This window comes from Prorops nasuta, unplaced genomic scaffold, assembly GCF_024137725.1.
Source record: "Prorops nasuta isolate Cenicafe-Biocafe unplaced genomic scaffold, Cenicafe_Pnas_1.2 PNAS00017, whole genome shotgun sequence".
Lineage (NCBI taxonomy): Eukaryota > Metazoa > Arthropoda > Insecta > Hymenoptera > Bethylidae > Prorops > Prorops nasuta.
In genome coordinates, this window is record NW_027116814.1 from 3,432,002 (window position 1) to 3,455,509 (window position 23,508).

The window sequence follows — 23,508 nt, forward strand, 5'->3', positions numbered from 1 at the left end:
TCTTATGAAGAATTAAATATTATATTACAATGTATACTTATGTTTTCCTACCATTGAAATAGATAACATTGTTCATACATGGAAGATTTTAGTCTGGTATACGTTGTTGGAAAGTTGTAAATCAGACTATTTATTGGATTTTCAAAATTATGATAATTCTTGCGCGCTGTAAAATTAGAATTCAGATGATTGTGTGTGTGGACCATCATAGTGGAATGAGTTAGAAATTTGGTAAGTAATGGAGTTGATTTTTTACCTTCGTCTATAAAAAAGTTGGCGAAATACTGGCTCACTGTTACTGCTGATTTAGAGTGAGGGTAATTTTTAGTTTCTTTCCACTCATAAATATTCTTCTCGGGATGAAATTGCACACCATAAAATGGGTACGTTTTGTGCTCCATTGAAGAGATGTACGTCGTTCTGTTACTATCCAAATTCCAGGACAAAATTCGAAAATTAGGAAAGTTTTCCTGTAAGCAAGAGTTTCCTATAATATTTTTCTCAAGTAACCGAAAAGCGGGAAAAGTTATTACCAAACTCGTAAAGCACAGTCTGTGATGATTAGCAGTAACGTTTTCGTTTTTAAGAATATTAATTACATCATCTGGTGCTTTATTGAACATTCTACTCAATTTGTAATCTACAAAAATGATATTTGAGATTACACAGCGGCAATCGCAGCATTAAATTTATGTTCGTGTTAGAATACCTTTTTTAAATTTTAAAGGAACAACATCATTGTTATGACAAGGAGACCTGCACTCATATCCAGTTTCTAAAATACCCAACAGCTCAAACCCCAAACATATACCAAAAATTGGAAAGTAGTCCCCATTGTCATTAAACTGCTTAGCTATTCTATAAAAAAATATTTAAATTTTCATTCTAAATCACTAAATTGTTCAATATTGATTAATAAGATTACTCATAAATGTGTTGTCCTGCTTCATAATAACCATTAGCTGTAAAAAAATATGCCCCACCTCCTGGAAGCAGCACTCTAAAAGTAGATAATAAATCAGAAAAGTTTTGTTAATAACTGTAATTTTGATAAGTTATAGGTACCCATTTATTCGACTTAGGATGCTTTCGTAGTAATTTTTATTTCGTCCAATCCTGAAAATTTAAAATATTGAGAATAAGCGGATAATCAAATAAAAAAATTGTCATAATTGTCTAACCAGATGGGTACTACTCTGGCCCCTGCGCCTTCTACAAATTTTACATAAGATGCCGGAATGTAACTGGTATATCCAGTATATTTTGATTTTAAATAATAGGATATTTCTTGTGCTAGCACTCCTACAATGTAAATACAAAAAATTACAACAATTAAAATTTTGCTGAAAAATCTTGCATTATTGGTAAGCATATATATGAGCAATTCCACCAATTCGGGAACTGGTTTACCGATGCACATCCCAGATTTTTTTTATATTCTCAGATCTTGTACTCTTAATCGAAAAATGATTCTCTAATTTTTTTCAGAATTTTTTATCCATTATTTACGACGTGGTTATATTGGAAAGTTTTTGATTTTAAGTACGTCCTATCTTTTAATTTATTTTCTATACTTTTTCAAATAACTTAATACATTTTTTTCACACATGATTTCCATGTAAAAAAATCTCACCTTTCTAGTAGAATAATTGTTCTTCTAGTAACATCATTTTATACCGAAGAAATTAGCGTTTAAAGTATAAAAACCAATTTTTCAGGAAATGCGTATTTTTTGTTTTTTTAGTATTTTTTTCGTAAAGTTGAGAAAATTTCACATGGAACCTGTAACTTTCAAAATGCGATTCCTATTAAAACTCGTCGAATCGATAATAATAAAAAAAAAAGAAATAATAAATAGTTTACCGTAAGTATTATGGACTATCTCGATTCTTAGGGACGGTTTTTCCAAATATGACACTAGAGCCTGTAATATTTATTCGAAATTACTTAATTTTATTACCGTAAGTGCCGGTGTCTTTGCGTAAAAGTCAAGATTACATAAGAGTGCCAACCTAAATTTTGTATTCCCCAACCCTAAATATACTCTTGTTTTGAAAGTTTAAAGTTTAAAATTTGTAGGTTTGAAGTTGATTTAAAAATGAAAAATGATATACAGAGTAGAAAAGACACATTGGGGGAGCTATTACTGTAATTAAAAAAATTTAATCTGGTACTCCTACGTATAATCCCTTTTTTTACTCAAAGACACCGCCACTTACAGTAATAAAATTAAGTCATTTCGAATAAATATTACAGGCTCTAGTGTCGTACTTGGAAAAAAAAGTCCATAAGAATCGAGATAGTCCATAATACTTGCGGTAAACTATTTATTATTTCTTTGTTTTTATTATTATCGATTCGACGAGTTTTAATAGGAATCCCACTTTGAAAGTTACAGGTTCCATGTGAAATTTTCTCAACTTTACGAAAAAAATACTAAAACAAAAAATACGCATTTCCTGAAAAATTGATTTTTATACTTTAAACGCTAATTTCTTCGGTATAAAGTGATGTTACTAGAAGAACAATTATTCCACTAGAAAGGTGAGATTTTTTTACATGGAAATCATTTGTGAAAAAAATGTATTAAGTTATTTGAAAAAGTATAGAAAATAAATTAAAAGATAGGACGTACTTAAAATCAAAAACTTTCCAATATAACCACGTCGTAAATAATGGATAAAAAATTCTGAAAAAAATTAGAGAATCATTTTTCGATCAAGAGTACAAGATCTGAGAATATCAAAAAAATCTGGGATATGCGTCGGTAAACCAGTTCCCGAATTGGTGGAATTGCTCATATATTACTTCCTTTAATAAAAATAATTTTTATGTAAAATTCACGTTTCTCGCTTACCAATAATAGGTCTATCATTAACTTTGTTAGTGGCAGATGAGAAATTAGAAATTGCCAAGATAAATATAACCACACAGAATATAAAAGATGTAGATACTGGTTTCATTTTCATTATCGCACTAAAATACATTGACTATAAACGAATTGTCCAGTGGTTTATAGAAAACCAATCGTAATTTCTATTTACAGGAAACAGCGAGACTTTTCACCGAGCCCGTAATGATATCATAACTTAAAAATAGTCTCCATAGATAATATTAACAAAGAGTCAACTTCCTTATCATCAAGCCCCATTTTCTCTACAATACCAACTCTAGGCGTTAAATTGATAACAACTTAATAATAGATCTAACGATTAAAACAAATCAGTTGAGTATTCTATTATTCATTATGGGGCTAGCTACATGTAATAATAAATTTATTAATTTATTTCATGTTAATAGGATGTCGTAACTCTACACACACTGAAAAAAAACACCTCTCTTTGGATAATATTATTCATTGACTTAGTATCCTCTTCACATACACAGATTAAAATTATATTTTTTATAAAAATTTTACACAACACAGTTACGCTTAAAAAAAACTCTCAAGTAATTTCTTACCAATTATAGGGCAATTATTAGCTCGTATATGAAGTTTGGCTGTAGTTAATAGTTTAAAACAAATTAATTCTTCAATATAAGCAATACGTATATATATAGATTTCAACAGTTAACTTACATTTATTGTCATCAACAACTATTTCTTTGTCAGTCATCTCAAAAATCAATTTTTTAATTAACTTATATTCTGAAATATAATTAAATAAATCTATAGTAGATTTTTGTGTTAACAAAACAAAAGCTCATCAACTAATGGCAAATGCTAAGTACACATGCAGGTACTCTCTTACAGGATAAGATTAATCCTGGGATTAGATCTTTATCTAACTCTTATCTATCGCAGCAATAATTGTTAGTTATTAAAAAATTGTGATGTAAAATGGATAGAACTGAAAATAAACATACTCATGACAAAGCGCGCGTTTCTTTTAAATTATTTTTGGTGCTCAATAAGGGTCGGTGTCAGTACGAAAAGCAGGCAAGCCGCATATCCAATATAACTGTAAAAATCTGAAAATACCCACTCTGATTGGCAGTTTTTCAGACTTTTAGTTCTTATGTTGGATATGAGGCTTGCCTGCTTTGTACTGACACCGGCCCTAAGTGTCACTTGGTGCAAAATTATCAAAGCTAGAAATATGTTGGTGTGTGTATGGTCGGTACGCAGATCACAGAAAACTAACTCACTTTGAAACCTCTCCGTCGGTAAGAAAGTTTAAAATTTGACTTTCACTAGCTAAATTAGTTTTTCAAAATATTCTTCTACATTTGTAAGTATGTTTGTTTCTTGTTGGTCTTAATTTACTTATACAACTCTTCTTTAGAGCGCCACAAAGCCTATTTTTAAATATTATTATGAATAACAAAAATATAAGTATTTATAATTTTGTTTATGAAATTTTTTTTTATAATTTTGAGAAACCGACTTTGTAGCGCTCTTCAGCATAGTAAAAAAAGAGTAAATTTAGTCTCTACAAGAAAGTTCATATTCCTAATAGTTTGGAAGGTAAACTTGAAATGAGTTTCAATCGCTTAATGCATCCCCTTAACGGGATCCCTCACGCCTACTTTATCGACAGTTCAAGTCAATAAACAATTCGTTTAATAAAAGTCAAATGCGAAGGAAATTGAACAATCGGGCATTTGTTGGACAATGTGCCAGTCCTAACGAGTCAAACGAACTTAAAAACACTCAAATTAGTTGAAAAATAACGCTGTACCACTGTCCCGCGTTCTTGAAGTGGAAATAACCAAAAGTAACCTCTCTTCAAGAACGCAGCACAATGGTACAGCGTTATTTTTCAACTAATTTGAGTGTTTTTAAGTTCGTTTGACTCGTTAGGACTGGCACATTGTCCAACAAACGCCCGATTGTTCAATTTGCTTCGCATTTGAATTTTATTAAACTAATTGTTTGTTGACTTGTACTGTCGGTAAAGCACGCGTGAGGGATCCCGTTAAGGGGAATCTGTATATCGACATTACAGAGCGAAATCTTGCGCCAAACGAAACAGCTTAATTTCTTAACCGATTTTAACGTTTATACACCTTTTTGAAAACGCCAGAAGATTATCTAACGATCTTCGCTGGCAGATTTTTCAAAAAATAAAAAACAAAAAAAAGTGAAATTTAAAAAATCGTCCAACGAAGATCGCTAGATAATCTTCTGGCGTTTCCAAAAAGGTTCATAAACGTTAAAATCGGTTAAGAAATGAGGCCGTTTCGTTTGGCGCAAGATTTCGCTCTGTAATGTCGATATACTGATTCCCCTTAAGGGGATCCATCGAGGTCGAATTTTTTAACTTCCAATTATCTTCTAAAATTTTAGAAATATTAATATTTTTGTAAGGACTAAAGTTATTCGTTGAGATCCATTCTATAACGGTAAGAAGCCCGTTTTTCAAAAATATGGAAAATAAAAAGAAACAAGAATAAAATTTTACCCTGTAAAACAAATCACTATATTTATTGAAAAAGTAAGTCTTTACAATAATGGGCGAGAGTGTAATGAGTGGTTTGAGACCAAAAAGAAGCTGATATTGCTAAAATTGTCGAAGATTTTTGGTTAAAACTAATTCAGCTAAACGAACTGGAGTAGTTAGGTATAGGGCATAGGGATTGAGCTGGAAAGGAAACGGAGGCTGCGTTCATTTATGTACTGCCTATACTGAAAACGTATATTTTACGTGACATTCATTGTAGAGTTTTAGTACTCGTAGCTAATAAACGAACGCAGCCGGAGAGTGCGTCGGAGTGAGACGGCCACGTGCGTGCCCTGCGGCCCACCCGAGCGAGAGTCAAGCCTCAAGCCAGTCCCGGACCGCTCACAACGACATATCTTCGATTTCCAGTAATATTTATTGATATCAGTCTTTTACGGGTAACAACGAAGTAGAAAATAATAACTTTTTCGAACGATTTGAAAACCCTGATAAATTTAAAAATTCCCCTAGACATTCCTGTAAGGTTAATAAAAGAAGTTAGTGTCCGGGGAAAAGAGGACGGATGGCAACACTAATTAAATCAAAAATGGTAAGTTATCTCAATTTACGATTACCCCACGAGGTATACGATTTTTAGATCGGAGTGCCCACGTGGGTATAGACCTACTCTTAATATTTCAATTATTATAAACATCTCTTTGATGTGAAAAGATGATATTGAATAACTTCTAAATGTTTTCTTCTTATTTCATAGACTGACGAAGTTAATCCAAAAGCTTATCCCATGGCAGATGCTACTCTAACTGCAAAAATCTTAAATTTAGTCCAGCAGGCAATGAATTATAAGCAGCTTAGAAAGGGAGCCAATGAAGCAACCAAAACTTTGAATCGTGGATTATCCGAATTCATTGTGATGGCAGCAGATGCACAGCCATTAGAAATTTTATTGCATCTTCCTTTATTATGCGAGGATAAGAATGTTCCATATGTATTTGTAAGAAGTAAACAAGCCTTAGGACGTGCTTGTGGAGTTTCTAGGCCTGTAGTAGCTTGCTCTGTTACTGTTAACGAAGGCTCTCAATTAAAGCCACAGATTCAAGCCATTCAACAAGAAATTGAACGACTTTTAGTATGAATATACGTGTATCATTATTATCTATTTTTCTTAAGCTCTTGTTTCATTAGCAAAGACCACAAATAATTGTGTAAAAAGTTTTTGTAACTTAATTTAATATTACTTTTTATATGCTACAGTATATGGAATAAAAAAAGAAAAATAAATACGAAATGCTTTATTGTTTGGAAAAAGACAAAATGTACATAGGTTAATCATGCTTTTGGATGCAAAACTTAATCAGACAACACAGGCAACACATGTAATGACCAATTACCATGCCATCCAGTATTTTGAAAAACTATTAAATTTTTTCGAAACTTTTCATCTGTAATTTGCTGCTTCTTATTATTAGGAAATTTTTTAAACCAAAAAAGCAATTGTTCTGATAACTCCTTCTCATCAGAAAATATTAAACTGTTTTCCTCATGTTTTACCAGTTCTGGTAGGCTGAACAATAAAAATGGTATCTTAAATTAAGTCTACTGTTTTACTTAATTGTAGCTCACTGTGGTATTTACCATTTAAAATTATATGCGCAAACTGGTAGACCACATCCAAACATATCAACAACTTTCATTGGTAAATCCAAACCGCTCGATGATGTATGCAAACAAATGCCAAGATCCGCACAAGCTGAAATTGGTTTCATTCATCATTCTAGTAATAACAGTTAATCTACTGCTTTTAAAAATTTCATATAAATAAAAAATATATACCTAACATTTTTGGATATTCTTCATTTTCTAACCAAGGTGTGACTATTTGAACATAATTCCATTTTTTTAATTTTATAATTGCTTTGTGAAATTCTTTTAGTGGTCCTTTGCCTGTTATAACACAAAGTAATTTTGGCAATTTTAAATTATTCTCTTTACAATTATTTTCATACTCTTGTAACGCATTCAATAAGATTGAAAAGTCTTCATCTTCTGTCCAACTTGTACTTGAAATTATAAAACCTGGTCTATCCTGAGATAAGGTTACTTCTCCTTCCAAACATGTTGTAAATAAAGTTGAGTCTGGTGTACTTCCTTTAAATATATCATATTTTTTACCTAATCTTAATAAAAATTCATGTTTTTCTCTCAAAGTAATAGGATGGAAATTATTTGCTGGACGATCATATAAAACTTTAGCTCTGTAAAAAGAAACTAAATTTTTGGTTCTATAAGATAAGTTTTAAAGTTTATTAACATTTAATACTACTGACTTAATAGACCATTGCTTTTCTAAATCTTTCTTCATGGCTTGAGTGACACATAAATTTTGGTGTGCTTTAGAACCAAAATAAAATTCAATAAAATATGCTATCCTTACTAAAATGTGATTCTTTCTTAGGTTCAAAGCCATAAGAGTATGAGCATAATTGTGCCAATCAATTATAAATTGTGTGAATGTTATTGTACAATAAAACCAGCTTATAGGTATAGTTGGTACTGCTGGGGGATTCTGAATCATTAAATAAGCTGATGGTTGACTACTAAATAATGCCACTAAAAGGGTAAATAATTGCCACACTACTTTCACCACATAGTTCAACATTTTTGGTAGATCTAAAATATATCACACAACAGAACATTATTAGGAGTAGAAAGAAAAGTTGCTTTACATCAATCTTCAGCTACATACAGCCTTCTAGTTTTGGTGGAAGGGCCAAGTAATGAATTGTGATCAGGGGATTACCCTTTAATTCTTCTAATGGCAATGATCCTGGATAACCTATTAAATTAACTGCAAAACCTTCTCTTGCAAAAGATAACGCATGATACTGCATTCGTGGACTTCTTCCTATATCTCCAAGCACCAAAATACATACACTTTTCCTTTTTTTCCGTTTGAGCAACCAAACTGCTCGTATTACGGCAAGAATTACAAACAAAACGCATAAAACATATAAAGTGCTCATCGTTGTAATTTAAGTGGCATAATAAGTATAATCAGTAAAGCCAGGTTGCAGATCCTGCAAATTATTATTAAAAGGTAAACACACCTAACCTAAACCAACCTATACTAAACGTTATTCTCCTCCGTGTAATCATCCTCTGGTGGCCACTGTGGCCAGTACTGCCGTCAGTGCCGTCTGCCAGTCCAGCTGCGTTCTGAAATCAATCAAGAGGTTTCAGAAAATTCACATAGGGAGAAAATGAAAGCTTTTTTAATTCCTGCTTTAATTACTTTTAAATTTTTAATTTTGTTTTGGTAGAATTGCAACGTAGGATTTGGTTTTGGAGTTTATTCTGGAACGACGTGTGTTTTTAAAAATAATTTTGACACATAGCATCTAGAATATTTTATCAAGAAATTTGTTTTATTTCTTAGAAAAGATATACGAAAAACGTAAAGAAAATGCTGAAACCTAAAGCTTTGACACAAGTTCTCAGTCAAGCTAATACAGGAGGCGTAGAGAATACTCTGTAAGTTATTATTTAACAATCAATATTATTAAAAATAGATATAATTTGTATGCCAAAAATTCTAAACAATTTTACAGACTTCTTAATAGGGAAGGTGGCTTATTGGCATATAGTGGTTATGGGGATAAAGATGCAAGAGTAACAGCAGCAATTACAAGCAATATTTGGTCAGCATATGAAAAAAATGGTAGAAATGCATTCAAAGAGGATGAACTTCAATTTGTTTTGATGGACTGCTTTGTAATATCATAATTACTTTACGAATAAATTTTAATTCATAATATACATAATTTATTTAATAGCAATATCTTGTAGGAAGGAAAAGTAGTCATTACTGAAGTAGCAAATCTACTGTTATGCTTATATGCAAAAGAAAATGTGGGATTTGGTTTACTAAGAGAAAAAGCACAGGCATTGGCAAAATATCTGGAGCAGCCTTTAAAAACAATAGCGAATATGCCTTAAGTAAGCATCTCATACTTTTATTTCCTTAATTTTTAATATTATGTCAATTTTAAAATTTATATCAAATCTGTATATAAAATTATATTTTTAATAAATTTCTCTAAAATGAGGGTAAAAGACCTACTAAACTTAATATTTTTCCTATGCAATTATAACTTTATTTATTTATAAAGGGTACATTTTCCAGAAACATATCTTATAATTTTTACAAATCAACATTCTCCTTAAAATAATTTATTATTGCACTGTTTTGGTTTCCTTTTTAAGTTATCTCTACATGTCTCAAAACATAGTAATAATGAACAATATTAATCAAGTAAAAATCTGCAACAATTAGATTTTACCTTAAAAAAGTATATAGATTATAAAATATAAAAAGCATACAAATGATAATATTAAAATTATATTACCTAATAGAATAAATTACAAAGGAAGAACACTGCTATTTTTAAAGTTATATTACTACATTATATTATATATTATTGTAACTATTAAAAAATGTCTGGTTTGATGAAAATAGTGAATAAATAATTCACAAATAAATCATCATATATATATATATATATATATAAAGGGTAGAAGTGTAAGTTGTAAAGTATTAAATTAATAATTGCTTATTTTATGTCTTGTGACTTTAGTGCAATAGTACAAATACTATTACCTTCATTTTGACTTTATGTAATATACAACTTTTCTGTGTGTTTGTGTATATATAGATATATTTATATAAAAACACTTGATAAGCATTACAACTTTCATGACTATTTTCATTGTCAGAAGGCCGATAGCAGTATTGTCAGATGCATCTCTCTGCCTGAATCATTGGTCTGAATTACAAATAAAAGGTATTTTCGCATTGAGAAGATGGCAGGTATTGGTGAACACAGATATATACAAAAAATGGAATTAGCTTAATATATATTAAAGAATTTAAATCTGACATTTTTAAGGTCCTCCCACATATATTTATCTGAGTAAATTTATTAATGAGCTATTTGAACATAGAAATCATTGAATTTTCTGCTTCTAAATATTTCATATGGAAACTTTAAATTAACGATTCATAGACCTCAACTAATCAACTATAATATTAATTACTGTTTTATAATAAGTATTGAATTCTAATTATTATAATAGCATACAAATATTTTTTATTTCATTTTTTTTTCTATACAGTCAATAAAGACTTGACTGAAAACCACAATCCCAAGAAAGACTGGAAAGAAATATGATTGAAAATGATTTCATATTCCTTTGAAGTTTCAGCAATCTTTAAATTAAAATTTTTAACAATTAACTATAATCCTATTTTACTCTAACGTATAACATTTAAGTAGTTAAGTGGTTCAGAAATCCATCTATGAAAGTATAAACTCTTTCATCAACAAGTAACTACTACACATATATCTAAACCTCTTCAATAATTATTTTTGTATTCAATTATTTTTATTATTTTTCTCTCTTTTTTTATATCGGAAAATGGTCAATAAACTAAATTTTTTGCACAAAAAATGAAAAATAAATCACTGTTATGAATACAGAATATTTTAACAAAAAATATCTAAATTATTGACAAAATCATGAGAGCTACTAAATTGTAATCCTAATTAATCTAAACAACACTGTACATAGTAACATTAGATTAATCGCATTGGTCCTATATAATTTATGAAATTATTCACTAAAAAATATGACAGTGAGCTGATCAATGATTTTCTTTTGTTTCTATACCAATCTTTTAATTTTTCCCATAACAATTTTATCAGAAAATTTCGTATTTTTTTTTAAAATTACAATATAAAAAAATAAAGCTTTTATTACTAAATTATATGTAATATAAAAGGAATATTATTCCTTCACTTAAAGATCCTCTACGATTAATCTACTACCAACTAAAACTTACCAGATTACTTTGTAACGTACACCAACTATCTTAATCATTATCTCTAAATATAAATTATATTGTCTAGGACATTTATCATAGGCCTTCGACAATTAATAATCTACATCTGCTTTTAAGATAAATATTTATAATCATCTGCCAAAATACAGCAAAAGTGATGAAATTTACGTGACAAATTTTTTAATTTAATATAACAATTTAAATTAATAAATTATCCTATTCCTGCTGCTCAGCAAGATACAGATTTAACCCTTTGTTGACTGTGTTTAAGATAGCTTCTAAAATTATTTTTATCTGCAATTTTTTATATTTATTACAGTTGTTTTCTTCTGTAATAAACAAATTTTATACAAATTTAAAAATAGGACATAGAATGTTTTACATTCAGACAGCAAAGGGATAAAGCATGTATGTAGATTTTATACTCTATCAGACATATAATCATTAATTGCAAAAACTTTATCATTACTATTCATCTTCATATTATCACTTTTACAGTTTAAGCTTCTACTTCTCATATAATGTATGACTCAGATTTATTTAAACAGTATAGAAGTTACTTATTTATTCACTCAGCAAGGGTTCTTCTTTTTTATATTAAAAAATTAATTATGCATATTGGATAATGAAAGTTACCATGCTAAGTATATAAATACTACATTATGTTTTGTAGCGGCAGTGCGAAGGTAAGTAATTTAGATAATCCTAAAAGTATGAAATGAAAAGTATATAAATGGAGCCTTCATACATACTTGTATAAAAGTTGAAACTGCAGTATACTATTGAAAATAGTACCTACAGTTACCATTAAAAATTGTATGAAAAAGATTACCTTTTGTGAGTGTAATCCACTAATATATAAAACCAATAATAATTATGATTGTTTATCTTTAATTTTAAAGCTTTTTCAATTTCTTCTGAAAGATCCTCTATTATACTGATAAGTCATTGATATAAATCATACCATTGTAATGAAATATTATTATATAATAATTACAGTGTAATAATTTATAATATACCAAATTTATTGTATAATTATATATAATATATTATATATAATTATAGTTTAATTATTTTAATTATTCAGGTTGATACTGTTTTTATAAATCATTGAAAAGAAATCCATAGAATAAATTATTATCACTATGTAGGAACAGATAAATGTATAATACAAGTGCAGATTGTAGACAACTGGTGAATGAGAATTTCAATGGGAAAAACGAAAACAGTCTTCATCTTATCGCTGCATAGTTGATCTAAGAAGGAGGCAAAAAAGGAGAGGGACGGATCTAAGACTTACATTCGCGAACCCTTCTGCTGCAAGACCTAGAATACAACCGAATAATTTTCACTTAGTAAAAGTAACCTCTGCTTGTAAGATATTTTTAATATATTTTAATATTTAAGGGCGTAATGATATTTAAAAAATACTTTCTCAGTTCTACCTCTATTATGTTATTTCATCAAAACAATTTGCAAGTAGCATAAAATCAATAGCCTACTAAACTTTTCAAAATTAAAATAAACCATACCAATCAAATTCAACAAATTAATCTTTAAATTTAATAAGTGTGATTTAATTTAATTAGCTGCTATTCTTTTCTCATTTCTAAAGTTACCCAATCACTGTCTAGCAATGATTACGAAAACTATGAAAAAAGAGCAGAACTCTCTGTACAAAAAACTCAATGGTACTTTGAATATACTACAGTAAACAATAAAATAAAACTAGCATGCAACATTTATTCATGCAGGACACAGGGCAGAAAGTAACCAAACCGATGGAAGAGAAAATTCTTTATTTAATGAATAGCATGCGTTACAATTACAGTATTATATTTATAACAAATATAGAGGCAGAACATGCTCATGCATACAGGCCTCTCAAATAAAAAGATTTATAAGGTTTCTCCATTATATTATATTTGTAAAAATTAAATTCTTCATTGTGCTGAACTTTTAAAATTAATCACTATTTTGTTGATTTGTCATTTTTATATATATTAGAAAGTAACACCTTATAAACTTTTAACGCTTGGTGCCATCTATAATCCCTTTTTAAACATTATACATTATAAACTTACTTAGTAATAAAGCAAAATTTTTTTAATTCACAAAACACAAAACTCCCAAGTCTTTATCAAAATACACTAATGGGTCTAATTGCAAAATGAAGCGTGATTTGCAAATGATCCATTAATTCCACATTAGTCTTTTTTGTTATTTTTATTTGTCTCCCAGTAAATAGCACAAATAAATCTTAATGGCCAAAGAGCATTAGTATACTTTTATTATAGAATAAGTGAATGCAAATTTTAAAGATCTTTTCATACATATCATCTATGTATCAAATCTTATTATAATTGGAAATGTGTAATGTTTATTATATACTAATATAGATTTTTAACTAGCCTTAGGATGGATTCAGATTTCTGATAGATCTGCTTAACATAATTGTGTTGCACCTCATCACGTATCAAGGGTATCATTGTCATTATGTTACAAAGTGCTTATGGAGCACTGTCCAGACTTGATATCTGATGAGACTACATTATGTTTTTCTATTGCATGTCTGTATTCACCCTTATCATCAAAATTATTAGTAATTTTAATACTATAAGGTTCTACAATGCATGATCACTTATTCTGTACTTGAGTATCTCAGATTCCATTAAAAAATAATACTGTATATTATAATACAACTAAATATATCTAAATAAAAGAAACAAAAGCTAAGTGTAATTGCTTTCATCATTATGAAATAAATGTTTCTATTTATCTTTGGTATACTAAAAGTAGCACAAATGGTATAACAGAAATAAATATAAATAATTGATGCTATTCTCGACTACTGTGGTCTGGATAAGGGTGTGAAAGATTCGAATAGGATAATGGTACCTTGACACGATCAGTTGACTCCTGTTCTTTACTGCTAAGCTGGCTAGGACCATATTCTCGACTAACGACACATAAAAATTCAGCATGATCATTGTTTCCATAATTGTACTGCGAACCTATATTAATTAGCTGGAAAATAATATTTCTTAATTACTTACAATCCACTTTCATTGAACAAATATTTAAGCACAAAAACCATGTAGCTTGCAAAAGGTATCAATACCTGCTCAAATTTCCATCCATCAGACATAGTAGAAACCATTTGAGTCAATTCATCTTCGTGACATTGTAAAACTCGATACACATGTTTTTTCGAATCCCGTAGTGGTCGTGTATCCCTCAATATAATACGTTCTTTGACTAATTGAATTAATTCTGTGATATTATAAAACTCAGCTTCCTCTAGTACTCCTTCCTCTGTAAGGTCCTTGTTGATAATCAGTTTCCCGTGACGAAGGTAATTTAAAACTGGACTGAAATATGTAGGGTCTCGATCTATCAAGTACGCTCCAGTTTCGTCCTAAATGATAATGAAAGATTTCAATCGTACAGAATATAAATGCTTCCAAACTATGATTGAACAAGAATTCAAAAAATGAAATTATTTACTGACTCTGGTAGAAATGAGATCGGAGTCTTCTTGACATAATCGATAGAGAAAAGAGTTTGGATCTCTGGCCAGCGTTGTCTTTGCTGTTAAAAAATAGGTCCCACCCACATTTAATCGTACCCATTGATTATTACAACGTTTCGTTAAATGATTCTCTGTCATTTCCAACAAATTCGTGTCGGTGATATCTGCCATATTTGCATTGACCATGACATTAAAGGCGATATCGCACACACTCTTCAGGCAAGCTGGCATCTGGCATGTTTGGCATTTGGTAATGCTGCGGCAAGTTGGCAACAGTTGACAATGCTGCGCCATTCTCCGTTGTCCGACCCGAAGTTTGATGATGAGCGGCCTTAACGCGGTTCCTAAATGCATCTAAGGATGCCATACATATTACATGCCGGTCAGCACTTCAGCAGTGGTCAACTGTCACTCAACTGGTCACTGGTCACTTGGCCGGTCCTACCTTCGCGGAACTGTTCTATCTATGTATACATAGTAATGTATATGAGCCACGATGAACTTTTCGTTCATATTTGGAATTCTTATTAAAAAACAAAGATTCTTTAAAAATTTATTATACAATCAAATATAGACAACTTCATATCATGTATATAAATTGTATTGTATCGTGAGGTGTAATATACTTCACATTAACCTATACGGAAAATCGTCCGAAATTGGCGTGACACGGAACGTGTTATCAAATAATTTTGAACTTTTATAAAATACAAAATTATTTTGTATGTATTGAATTCTTTTTATAATTTAATTATTTGACAGCTTTTAAGCTTCTGTCTGTATTATTAGGCATTTTGATGTACATATTATTCTAAAAAACTTAAACTAATTGCAGGAGAAAAGTAAATAAAATTGTTGGCAAAGCTACTTATATTATTTACATTAAATTATTAATAAGTTTCCAATTAAATTATTTCTATTGTAGGAGAAACTCAGTTTTCCCCTGTGTCATCATCTGTGAAGCATAATGTGGTAATGGAATTGAAAAAATACGGAGTTCAATTAATTTCTTAAGAAACGCAATAGCATCAGGACTATGAAATTCCCACCTAAGACAAAGTATAGCATAAGTCATATTCTTTGTTGCTAATTAATATAATTTTGCAGAATATTTAATTTTATATTTGTACTTGCCCCATGTAAACTTTTTCATTTGATAGTTTTGATAAATGTCTTTTGTTAACCCAAAGTTGATCTGGACAATCAACAATAAAAGATTCTATTTTTGGAGCAATCTTTCCAAAACATCTCTCTGCATACTTTTTTCTTTGCTCCACCTGTGAAAAATCTATTCCTGATGCTCTAGAATTATAATTGACTACATTAATGAAGACAGTGTTTGAAGAAAAATATCTTTTAACTTACTTAATTACAGGCTCTGCATCCGTATATTTTGCTGGCTCAAGTATTTGTTCAGCATTCATTGCTCCTTGTCTTTTAATTTGAACCATTTGAACCAAAGATTTTAAATCTCTACCTATCAATTTATTTGGTTTGATATTAGTATAACCTATACTGTTAACAATTGCTTTTAAAACATTTTTGTCTAAATTGTTCTTTGTACAAAAAAGACACCGATATTCAAAAAATAAAGCAAAATAAGTTGATTTTATTGGTGTAGTCTTTCTTTTCTTTTCAATTACAGAGATGAATGTTATGTTATCATCTCGTGCAATTCTAATATGCATTTTCTTACTAATAATGTGTAAATTTTCCATTAAATTGTGTTCTAATTCTTTGATTGACATATATTCATTATTATTGTCTGACTTTTCTAGCAAATGGGTGTACCACATTTTTCTTTTATAATGCCTGCTTATATCTAAAATCAAGATAATAATATTAATTAAAGTAGTTAAATATAATTCGTGCTTTAAATTATTTGATGCCATGTTACCAATTAATTCTAGGGTCAATAGTCGTTCTTCAAGATCTTTGTTTCTTATGTTGGACTCCTATTAAATGTATAACCATTGATCAATGAAACATAATATTATAAAAATATTGTGCAACTTACATCCAATATGTATTCAATGAAATTCAGAGCATTATTCACAGTAAATGCTTCATGATTTGTTATTAAACTTTTTCTGAGAGATTTCCATGTCATTTCTGGAAAAATTGGTAATACAGCTTTTTCCAGTTCTTCAAATTTAAATCGTCTAATAACTTTCCGTAATTGGTTTTTTGGAGTCGGCGACATTTTTCCGAAAAGAGTTTGGGAATTTTTTCCTTTGGGCTAACACTCGAGCTCGAGTCACGTCTCTGGTAGTATGTATTTGTATGCATCTGTGGGGTGCGTTCAAAAACTCAACTGCTCAATGAACCCTCGGTGAGTGTTTACAATTTACATCTGATTGGCAAAATCCAAACTTACAACCAATCAGATGCGAGTATTAGTACTCTTCAGTTTTCACAAGAATTATTTTTTCTTTTAGATGGCGCTGCTCTCTTCCTTCGTCTTTTCGGATTTCTCTTTTACGTTTGACACATTAGCAAAATGGTGGGTGAAATAATGAAAATTTTAAATCTATTTCAGAAAAAATAATCATTAATTACTTAACAAAATTTATATACTAATATGTTTTTATGGTTATCATACTCTATTATGCTAAAAATATTTTCACTATTGACGTGTTCTGTGATATTTTTTTCGGCTGCATAACGTAATACTTTTTATTTTGCAAGTCGCACAAGTTAAATGGTTATTTAGTAGAATGATTTACAATATTATAAATAAGTAATTAAAATATTTTCAAGCTTAAACGTGCTTTGTATAAATATTTGTATAAATGTGTATTCGCTTATTTCAGTTATCATTCCAAACTAGAATACTTTTTAGGTTACGTATATTATTGTTTTGAATTAAATTGATTTAATGAAACTAATATAAATATACATTTCTTCTAGTCACTCGTTATTCCAGAAAAATTCCAACATATTCTTCGTGTAATGAACACGAACATCGACGGTAATCGCAAAGTAATGTTTGCGATGACAGCGATCAAAGGTGTGGGTCGCAGATATGCGAATATCGTATTAAAAAAGGCCGATATTGATTTGGATAAGCGCGCTGGTGAATGTTCAGAGGAAGAGGTAACATAAAAGAATTTTAACTGCACATTAATTATAGTGCAACTCAAATATATATGAATTTTGCAATTTCAGGTAGAAAGAATTGTTACTATTATGGCAAATCCTCGTCAGTATAAAATACCTGACTGGTTCCTGAACAGACAAAAGGATATTGTAGATGGAAAATATTCTCAGGTATACTAATTACAATTTTTTTAATTACTACAAACCTAATCTTGCATTTTTAAATGTTGGTATTATTTTTGCTGGTACAAATTTAATGCAAAATAAACTGCATATTAAGATCTCTTTCATCGTTGTTTTTAACAAGTATTTATCAGTTGAAATGTATACACATGTTAACAGCTAAAACTTTCTGCATTAATTCTTTTTATTATGATTTAAATTAAATTTATTTTTTTAGTTGACAAGTGCACTCCTTGAATCTAAATTACGTGAAGATTTGGAACGCATGAAGAAGATTCGTGCACACAGAGGAATGAGACATTATTGGGGCTTAAGAGTAAGAGGGCAGCATACCAAGACTACTGGACGTCGCGGACGTACAGTGGGTGTATCTAAAAAGAAATAAATAATAACTCTTTTATTAATAAAAGCAATTGCAAATAATTACTGGTGATATTTTTATTTACATAATGCACAATCCCAATGGAGAAGAATATATTGCTGCTTATCATTTTTTATAAGACTGATATTTCTTTATAACTTACAATACAATCTTAACATTTGATTATTTATCTATTCATAAGTATAACTTTCAATTGACATACCATACTTATTCCATCATTAATAAAGGCTAAATTTACTAGAAGAAAGAATTGATTCAACAAAACAATTGTAGCTTTATAGACTACAATATTTGCATTTGAAGAGTATAAATGCATGTACAGGTACAAATATATTTTGCAACATACTCTTATGTCTCTGGTGGAAAGCAAACAAAACATACAACTTCACTTTGAGCAAAGAAAATGTTCATGGAAATGTAATTAAGAGTTCTAGATAAACTTTAGGTACTTTTCCCCGTTGATTGCCCCGCCTTCCTTTGTAATAATCTTCATCACCAGGAATTTCTCTCACATAAATTACCTAAGAATGAATCAGATTTTAATATTATAAATTTATAAGTTTTCAGACACTAATATTTATAGCTCATACTCAAACCAAAATCAAACATTTAAAGGCATATGAAAAAAAAGGGATTTAGGATTAAGAAAAGAGTAATATAATGAAATAAAATGTGTTTATTTTGTTCATGCATGTTTTAAAGAAAGTGTATTTATAAATAAGAACTATCATACAGTTTTACATCGCCATTATAAGTATAAACATATTGCTATAAATAGTAAAAATAGAATTGTTGTAAGGAATGCTAATGCAGCATGCTAAAAACTGATTTAGATCAATATTATTATACAAGTATTTCACACACAGAATGAAGTGCGAAAAAAGATTTGTTACAAATTAAAATTCATATCTAAAAGTAAAAAAAAGATATTAAAATGTACACATTAATTCTACAGAAGTGTGCACTAAGAAATACACTAATATATTTTTTTCATATCTCACTTGATCAATTGAGTATTTTGTAAAGATTCGGTCAGAATCACATAATTTATTTAGAAAATTCACATTTTCCACAAGCATTATTTAATGGTTATAGGTACAGAATTTAAGCATAATAAAGAAAATTTTTTGTGATATCAATGGATACCTTTCACACGTACAAAAGATTTTCATTGGCAATTGAGAAAATGGAGGAAAAAGTGAATCTTTCACAAACGTATTATTAACCTCTAGCTTAAATTATTGATCTATATTACAGATACGAGAACTAAAATAAAAACGGAGCTTACACTGAAATATTTTTACCATGCAATTTTTCTGCGCAATGCATGCATTTTATTATTGCGGTAACAATTAAATTACAAATTTCGTTACCTCATCCTGCATAACACTTAGTTCACTAGAGTCCCTCGCGTTGTAGTCGCAAAGTACTCTGGCCCGGTCCTCCCCGTTTTCCACGACATTGGTGGTGCTGGATGAATCGCTCGTGGGATGATATGAAGCCCCAGATATGCTGGGAGAGGGATAAATTATATGCTGAATGAGTATTGCACTGTCGTTCATGTATTCAATTGACTCGACTCACACAAATTATATTATTATCATCGTATTAAAGAAATAATATTTAGTGTCACGCGTATTACGAGCTTGATTTATTTCAAGTATAACTACTTTGTTGCGAAACTATTGTATCTCCTAATATTTATAATATACCATAGAATGAGCCAATATCCACAAAAGAACGACAAATATGAGTAAATAAAATAAAGAATATACGATGATACTGATAAAACTAAAGAAAAATAAATTACAATATTGTTATGATTAAAAATGTATGATGACATTAGAAATGCGAACAGGAATAGCTACAAAGTTGAAGGATGCAGACGAACATTTTAGAAAATTCACAAAATTGTTAAACTTTCAGGTTTATTTGAGCAAACTACTGTTTTATTAGAAACATCAACAGAACAGGAGAGAGTTTGAGATTGATAAGAATAGAAACATAACATGCAGTGCACATTAAGATCTCTAGCATTGAATAATTGAAACTGTATTTTCCTACAAAAAATAGAAGAGCCCTTTTAAATATACCCTTATATAAGTATTAGATATTTATATTTTATTGACTAGCCATTCTGCAATTACAGCAACAATGTATTCTACGCACTGAACAAGTATCTCTCGACTATCTTTCACCGTAAATGGATTATCAATTAATTATCGCGTAAAGTTCTACTGATTGAAAGTACGTAGCTAATCGTTGTAAATGTAGGTAGTTTAGAGAACGTGTTAAGATGATATATTATTACTGGAAGTTGTTTTAATTGAATTTTAGGTTTGGTGTTTAAAGATTAGAGACTTCTGTATCAAAGGTAGCAGTGATAAATGTGGAGCCGGATAGAGACTGATGTGTAGGCGAGTTATGTGATATTGTAGGCGAGGGGCCTAAGTCGATCACTTCTTCGCTGTTGACTCGTAGCAAAGGACTTGGCTGACGTTCCCTGCAATCCCAATCATGCAAGCAAAGATAGAAAATGAAAACCAATTAGATACAAAAAGACCATTTTGATCATAATGGCATAGCAGCAGTGAAAGATGCCAACTATCGAACGATGAAGCAGCCGATTTCATCCTGATTACATTAATTGCAATTAAACATTGAAGCCACAAGCCATGAAGAATCTGCTCTAGTCAATGAAATGTATCTTAATGAAAAAATCATTACTGAGATTTTGCAGCAAGCTGTAGCATCCAAACTAAAACTGTAATGACACTCCAGAAAGCATTATCACTATAAATTCATACGAATGAGTAATGATTCCAACTTTTTCTTTGGATATTTGTACAATGCCTATACTGAATTAAACTTTTTACTCTGCATTACTCACTCGAATCACCAAAGAGTGGGATAGCTGTTTAAAAAAAAATCAATCTCGAAGTTGTATGCAGCGAGGATGAGATGAAAACGAATAAACAAAAGTGATCATGTTTGGAAAATAAATATTTACCCAGCGAGTTCACGTTGCAGATCTTGCATGACTGCATTGCACTGTGCATAGTGGCGTGCTTGGGCTTCGACAAATTCATGCAAGCATCGTAAATGGCCCGCCTGAGAACTTGACACTCCCTCCAGAAGAAGCTTCACAATTTCCGCTTGACGATCGAATTCCGATTGAGCTACCCTCAGCTCCCTCTCTGCCTGAGTTTAAAAAAAGAGATTCTAAATCAATCAATGTTTAAGGTCTTACTATATTTTCGTCTTTGATTAATTAGTAATGGAACATCTAAAGCATCTGATGGTCTTTAAGTTTATGCAACAAGAAAAACATTGAAATTTTATTGAGTGAAATGAAATTTTGCCTGTATTTATACCTGATCCAGCATTACTTCGGGTGAAATGCCAGAAGAGTCCTATGAAATGCAGCAATGATTGGGACAGAACACATAGTAAACAACAAAGTATGAAAGAAAATGAATTTTAATAAATTAATAATTAAATACTTACACTTTGTTGGCCTATCATACTTCTTGCTTTCCTCACTTTACGTTTACTCGCATCTAGGTCTAGCCTGAAATTTATGGAATTTTTACATGACAAGAATTGTGATAAAAATTTACAACATAAGAAATGTTTTTTTCACCGTTTTGTCTCTAATATAGCCATTTCCTTGCTAATTGTTTTCATCTCTCCATCTAAAAATTTCCTCATTGGTTGTATATAACAATTTGCGGCAGTACTAATGAAGTCTCTCATAATTTGTCCTAATTTCTGTTCACACTGACCTACTTTTATCAATGCGCTCCCTGACAAAGATTTATTCAAATACATATATACATTATTCAAAAAATCTATGCACTGGTGTAAAATTACTTTCTGCATACAAACCATAAGCCATTCCTGGACCAAAGTCATTTCCAGCCTCTATCATATCAATGCCTAAGTATTCCAGATTACTTAGTCTATTTGGCTTCTTCTTATCAATTTTTTCATAGAAAACATCTTCAATTCTGTACCCTGGATTTGGAGTTAACATAGCTTCTGTATTTTTGAGTATTTTTTCTGTCCATGTTTTGGTAGCATTTGCACGTTCAGCAAGATGCTCAAGATGCGCATCAAATTCTGTCTTTCCTGATGTACCAAGGGTTTCCTCTGTCATCTAAGAATCAATAAATAAATAATGCTAATTCCTTGTTTAATTGATTTCAACAAATAGATAATTCATGTCATTAAAATTTAAAATTCAATTAATAATACTAGTTGTCAATGTGTGTGTTAATAAAGGAAAAGATTCTCTTAGTCACTGACACTTTACTTCATAAACTATGAGTCATCAAATGCAAGTACATTGTGCAGCATTCTATCTAAAATTCTTAGCAGACCCTCCCTAAAACGATTCATTGGCATGTGCTCCAAAATCAATAAAGATAAATAACATGTTTAATTTTTTACATTAATAAGATAGTAATAAAATATTTGAGGCTATATACAAATTAGAGTACAAGTAAAACAATTTTTAAGAAAATTTGAATATTAATAGAAAGTACTGAAGGAGAGGAGAGATGAGAACGGAAAGGAGTAAGGAGACACTTATCGATGTTTTTATTGATAAATACATTTTTTTTAAAGAAAGAACAAAATGTCAGAAGTGACAGAATTGAAAGGAAGAATTCTACTGATAGTTTTTGAAGCAAGATGTGTGCATGAATAAATTACAGTGGCATTTTTCACCTGGACAACTCTGCTGAAAGCTGCTCCAGCATCTTTCACCAGTTTTTTCATGTTAAAATCCATGTTTCTTGAAGAAATCTACTATCAATCGTTCTTCAACATTCACTCCTCTGACACACTACATATATTTTTTATCGATCACTAACTCAGAATATCTCCGCGTAGCAGCGCCACTTTAGTAATTGCGCAAATCGCAGGGGAGGCACGCACGCGTAAAAATATGCTTTTTAATTTAAATCAATTTACGACCAAAGATAATTCCATTACAAGAATTATG

General features: G+C 30.2%; 7 protein-coding genes across 17 annotated transcripts; 3 read left to right on the forward strand and 4 right to left on the reverse strand.

Moving 5' to 3' along the window:
* Positions 1-29: 29 nt before the first annotated feature.
* Alg1 (ALG1, chitobiosyldiphosphodolichol beta-mannosyltransferase) lies at positions 30-8,573 on the reverse strand. Of its 2 annotated transcripts, XM_066737571.1 has the most exons (14): positions 8,152-8,572; positions 7,733-8,075; positions 7,239-7,660; positions 7,041-7,155; positions 6,797-6,969; positions 3,581-3,649; positions 3,463-3,501; positions 1,182-1,302; positions 1,066-1,116; positions 926-1,000; positions 710-858; positions 534-640; positions 257-470; positions 30-166 (listed from the first exon to the last, which is right to left on the reverse strand). In XM_066737571.1, the coding sequence occupies exons 1-14, from the start codon at positions 8,426-8,428 to the stop codon at positions 48-50; spliced, it is 2,274 nt and encodes a 757-aa protein (XP_066593668.1). In that variant the 5' UTR covers positions 8,429-8,572; the 3' UTR covers positions 30-47. The 2 variants fall into 2 exon arrangements, with proteins under 2 accessions (XP_066593668.1, XP_066593667.1); XM_066737570.1 differs by having other exon boundaries at positions 257-640; positions 8,152-8,573.
* Positions 79-6,693, forward strand: hoip (NHP2-like protein 1 hoip). 4 transcript variants are annotated; one of them, XM_066737591.1, is made up of 3 exons: positions 5,308-5,842; positions 5,916-5,994; positions 6,160-6,693. In XM_066737591.1, exons 2-3 carry the CDS (start codon positions 5,968-5,970, stop codon positions 6,538-6,540), a joined length of 408 nt encoding a protein of 135 aa, XP_066593688.1. In that variant the 5' UTR covers positions 5,308-5,842; positions 5,916-5,967; the 3' UTR covers positions 6,541-6,693. The 4 variants fall into 4 exon arrangements, with proteins under 4 accessions (XP_066593690.1, XP_066593688.1, XP_066593689.1 ...); XM_066737592.1 differs by having other exon boundaries at positions 5,308-5,812; XM_066737593.1 differs by lacking the exons at positions 5,308-5,842; positions 5,916-5,994 and adding an exon at positions 79-96.
* Positions 8,574-8,613: 40 nt separating the features above from the next.
* Lamtor2 (Late endosomal/lysosomal adaptor, MAPK and MTOR activator 2) lies at positions 8,614-9,534 on the forward strand. Of its 2 annotated transcripts, none has more exons than XM_066737596.1 (4): positions 8,614-8,769; positions 8,842-8,936; positions 9,026-9,176; positions 9,252-9,534. In XM_066737596.1, the coding sequence occupies exons 2-4, from the start codon at positions 8,869-8,871 to the stop codon at positions 9,399-9,401; spliced, it is 369 nt and encodes a 122-aa protein (XP_066593693.1). In that variant the 5' UTR covers positions 8,614-8,769; positions 8,842-8,868; the 3' UTR covers positions 9,402-9,534. The 2 variants fall into 2 exon arrangements, with proteins under 2 accessions (XP_066593693.1, XP_066593691.1); XM_066737594.1 differs by having other exon boundaries at positions 8,623-8,769; positions 9,014-9,176.
* Positions 9,535-9,585: 51 nt separating this feature from the next.
* On the reverse strand, positions 9,586-15,039 carry inc (BTB/POZ domain-containing protein inc). 2 transcript variants are annotated; one of them, XM_066737588.1, is made up of 4 exons: positions 14,816-15,038; positions 14,426-14,722; positions 14,203-14,331; positions 9,586-12,630 (listed from the first exon to the last, which is right to left on the reverse strand). In XM_066737588.1, exons 1-4 carry the CDS (start codon positions 15,020-15,022, stop codon positions 12,601-12,603), a joined length of 663 nt encoding a protein of 220 aa, XP_066593685.1. In that variant the 5' UTR covers positions 15,023-15,038; the 3' UTR covers positions 9,586-12,600. The 2 variants fall into 2 exon arrangements, with proteins under 2 accessions (XP_066593685.1, XP_066593684.1); XM_066737587.1 differs by lacking the exon at positions 9,586-12,630 and having other exon boundaries at positions 12,978-14,331; positions 14,816-15,039.
* A 632-nt stretch (positions 15,040-15,671) lies between these two features.
* On the reverse strand, positions 15,672-17,113 carry LOC136779782 (uncharacterized). The gene is made up of 5 exons (XM_066737584.1): positions 16,854-17,113; positions 16,734-16,791; positions 16,202-16,658; positions 15,971-16,138; positions 15,672-15,885 (listed from the first exon to the last, which is right to left on the reverse strand). Exons 1-5 carry the CDS (start codon positions 17,037-17,039, stop codon positions 15,753-15,755), a joined length of 1,002 nt encoding a protein of 333 aa, XP_066593681.1. The 5' UTR covers positions 17,040-17,113; the 3' UTR covers positions 15,672-15,752.
* Positions 17,114-17,268: 155 nt separating this feature from the next.
* Positions 17,269-18,541, forward strand: LOC136779785 (small ribosomal subunit protein uS13-like). Its single transcript, XM_066737589.1, has 4 exons — positions 17,269-17,339; positions 17,747-17,932; positions 18,005-18,106; positions 18,336-18,541. The coding sequence occupies exons 1-4, from the start codon at positions 17,337-17,339 to the stop codon at positions 18,501-18,503; spliced, it is 459 nt and encodes a 152-aa protein (XP_066593686.1). The 5' UTR covers positions 17,269-17,336; the 3' UTR covers positions 18,504-18,541.
* A 120-nt stretch (positions 18,542-18,661) lies between these two features.
* On the reverse strand, positions 18,662-23,438 carry EndoB (endophilin-B). 5 transcript variants are annotated; one of them, XM_066737579.1, is made up of 8 exons: positions 23,232-23,371; positions 22,389-22,659; positions 22,144-22,306; positions 22,008-22,071; positions 21,875-21,913; positions 21,511-21,701; positions 19,874-20,012; positions 18,662-19,021 (listed from the first exon to the last, which is right to left on the reverse strand). In XM_066737579.1, exons 1-8 carry the CDS (start codon positions 23,292-23,294, stop codon positions 18,908-18,910), a joined length of 1,044 nt encoding a protein of 347 aa, XP_066593676.1. In that variant the 5' UTR covers positions 23,295-23,371; the 3' UTR covers positions 18,662-18,907. The 5 variants fall into 5 exon arrangements, with proteins under 5 accessions (XP_066593676.1, XP_066593678.1, XP_066593677.1 ...); XM_066737581.1 differs by lacking the exon at positions 23,232-23,371 and adding an exon at positions 22,809-23,074; XM_066737580.1 differs by lacking the exon at positions 21,875-21,913.
* Positions 23,439-23,508: the final 70 nt, after the last annotated feature.

Bases quoted from the DNA above. Each gene is read 5' to 3' on its own strand.
- LOC136779782 (XM_066737584.1), bottom strand. From the start codon at position 17,039: ATGTCGCCGACTCCAAAAAACCAATTACGGAAAGTTATTAGACGATTT. The intron at 16,659-16,733 runs GTAACATGGCAT...TCTTGATTTTAG, and splicing joins ATTGACCCTAGAATTAATTG to ATATAAGCAGGCATTATAAA. The intron at 15,886-15,970 runs GCAAGTACAAAT...ACTTTGTCTTAG, and splicing joins AATGAAAAAGTTTACATGGG to GTGGGAATTTCATAGTCCTG.
- Lamtor2 (XM_066737594.1), top strand. From the start codon at position 8,869: ATGCTGAAACCTAAAGCTTTGACACAAGTTCTCAGTCAAGCTAATACA. The intron at 8,937-9,013 runs GTAAGTTATTAT...ACAATTTTACAG, and splicing joins GGAGGCGTAGAGAATACTCT to ACTTCTTAATAGGGAAGGTG. The intron at 9,177-9,251 runs GTAATATCATAA...AATATCTTGTAG, and splicing joins TTGTTTTGATGGACTGCTTT to GAAGGAAAAGTAGTCATTAC.
- inc (XM_066737587.1), bottom strand. From the start codon at position 15,022: ATGGTCAATGCAAATATGGCAGATATCACCGACACGAATTTGTTGGAA. The intron at 14,723-14,815 runs GTCAGTAAATAA...ATTATCATTTAG, and splicing joins CCGATCTCATTTCTACCAGA to GACGAAACTGGAGCGTACTT. The intron at 14,332-14,425 runs GTATTGATACCT...ATTATTTTCCAG, and splicing joins ATGGATGGAAATTTGAGCAG to CTAATTAATATAGGTTCGCA.
- Alg1 (XM_066737570.1), bottom strand. From the start codon at position 8,428: ATGAGCACTTTATATGTTTTATGCGTTTTGTTTGTAATTCTTGCCGTA. The intron at 7,156-7,238 runs GTATATATTTTT...AACCAATTTCAG, and splicing joins AGAATATCCAAAAATGTTAG to CTTGTGCGGATCTTGGCATT. The intron at 6,970-7,040 runs GTAAATACCACA...TTTATTGTTCAG, and splicing joins TGCGCATATAATTTTAAATG to CCTACCAGAACTGGTAAAAC.
- EndoB (XM_066737579.1), bottom strand. From the start codon at position 23,294: ATGGATTTTAACATGAAAAAACTGGTGAAAGATGCTGGAGCAGCTTTC. The intron at 22,072-22,143 runs GTGAAAAAAACA...CATAAATTTCAG, and splicing joins GCTATATTAGAGACAAAACG to GCTAGACCTAGATGCGAGTA. The intron at 19,022-19,873 runs GTAACGAAATTT...ATTCATTCTTAG, and splicing joins TAAGTGTTATGCAGGATGAG to GTAATTTATGTGAGAGAAAT.
- LOC136779785 (XM_066737589.1), top strand. The intron at 17,933-18,004 runs GTAACATAAAAG...TTGCAATTTCAG, and splicing joins GTGAATGTTCAGAGGAAGAG to GTAGAAAGAATTGTTACTAT. The intron at 18,107-18,335 runs GTATACTAATTA...TTATTTTTTTAG, and splicing joins TAGATGGAAAATATTCTCAG to TTGACAAGTGCACTCCTTGA.
- hoip (XM_066737591.1), top strand. From the start codon at position 5,968: ATGGCAACACTAATTAAATCAAAAATG. The intron at 5,995-6,159 runs GTAAGTTATCTC...CTTATTTCATAG, and splicing joins CACTAATTAAATCAAAAATG to ACTGACGAAGTTAATCCAAA.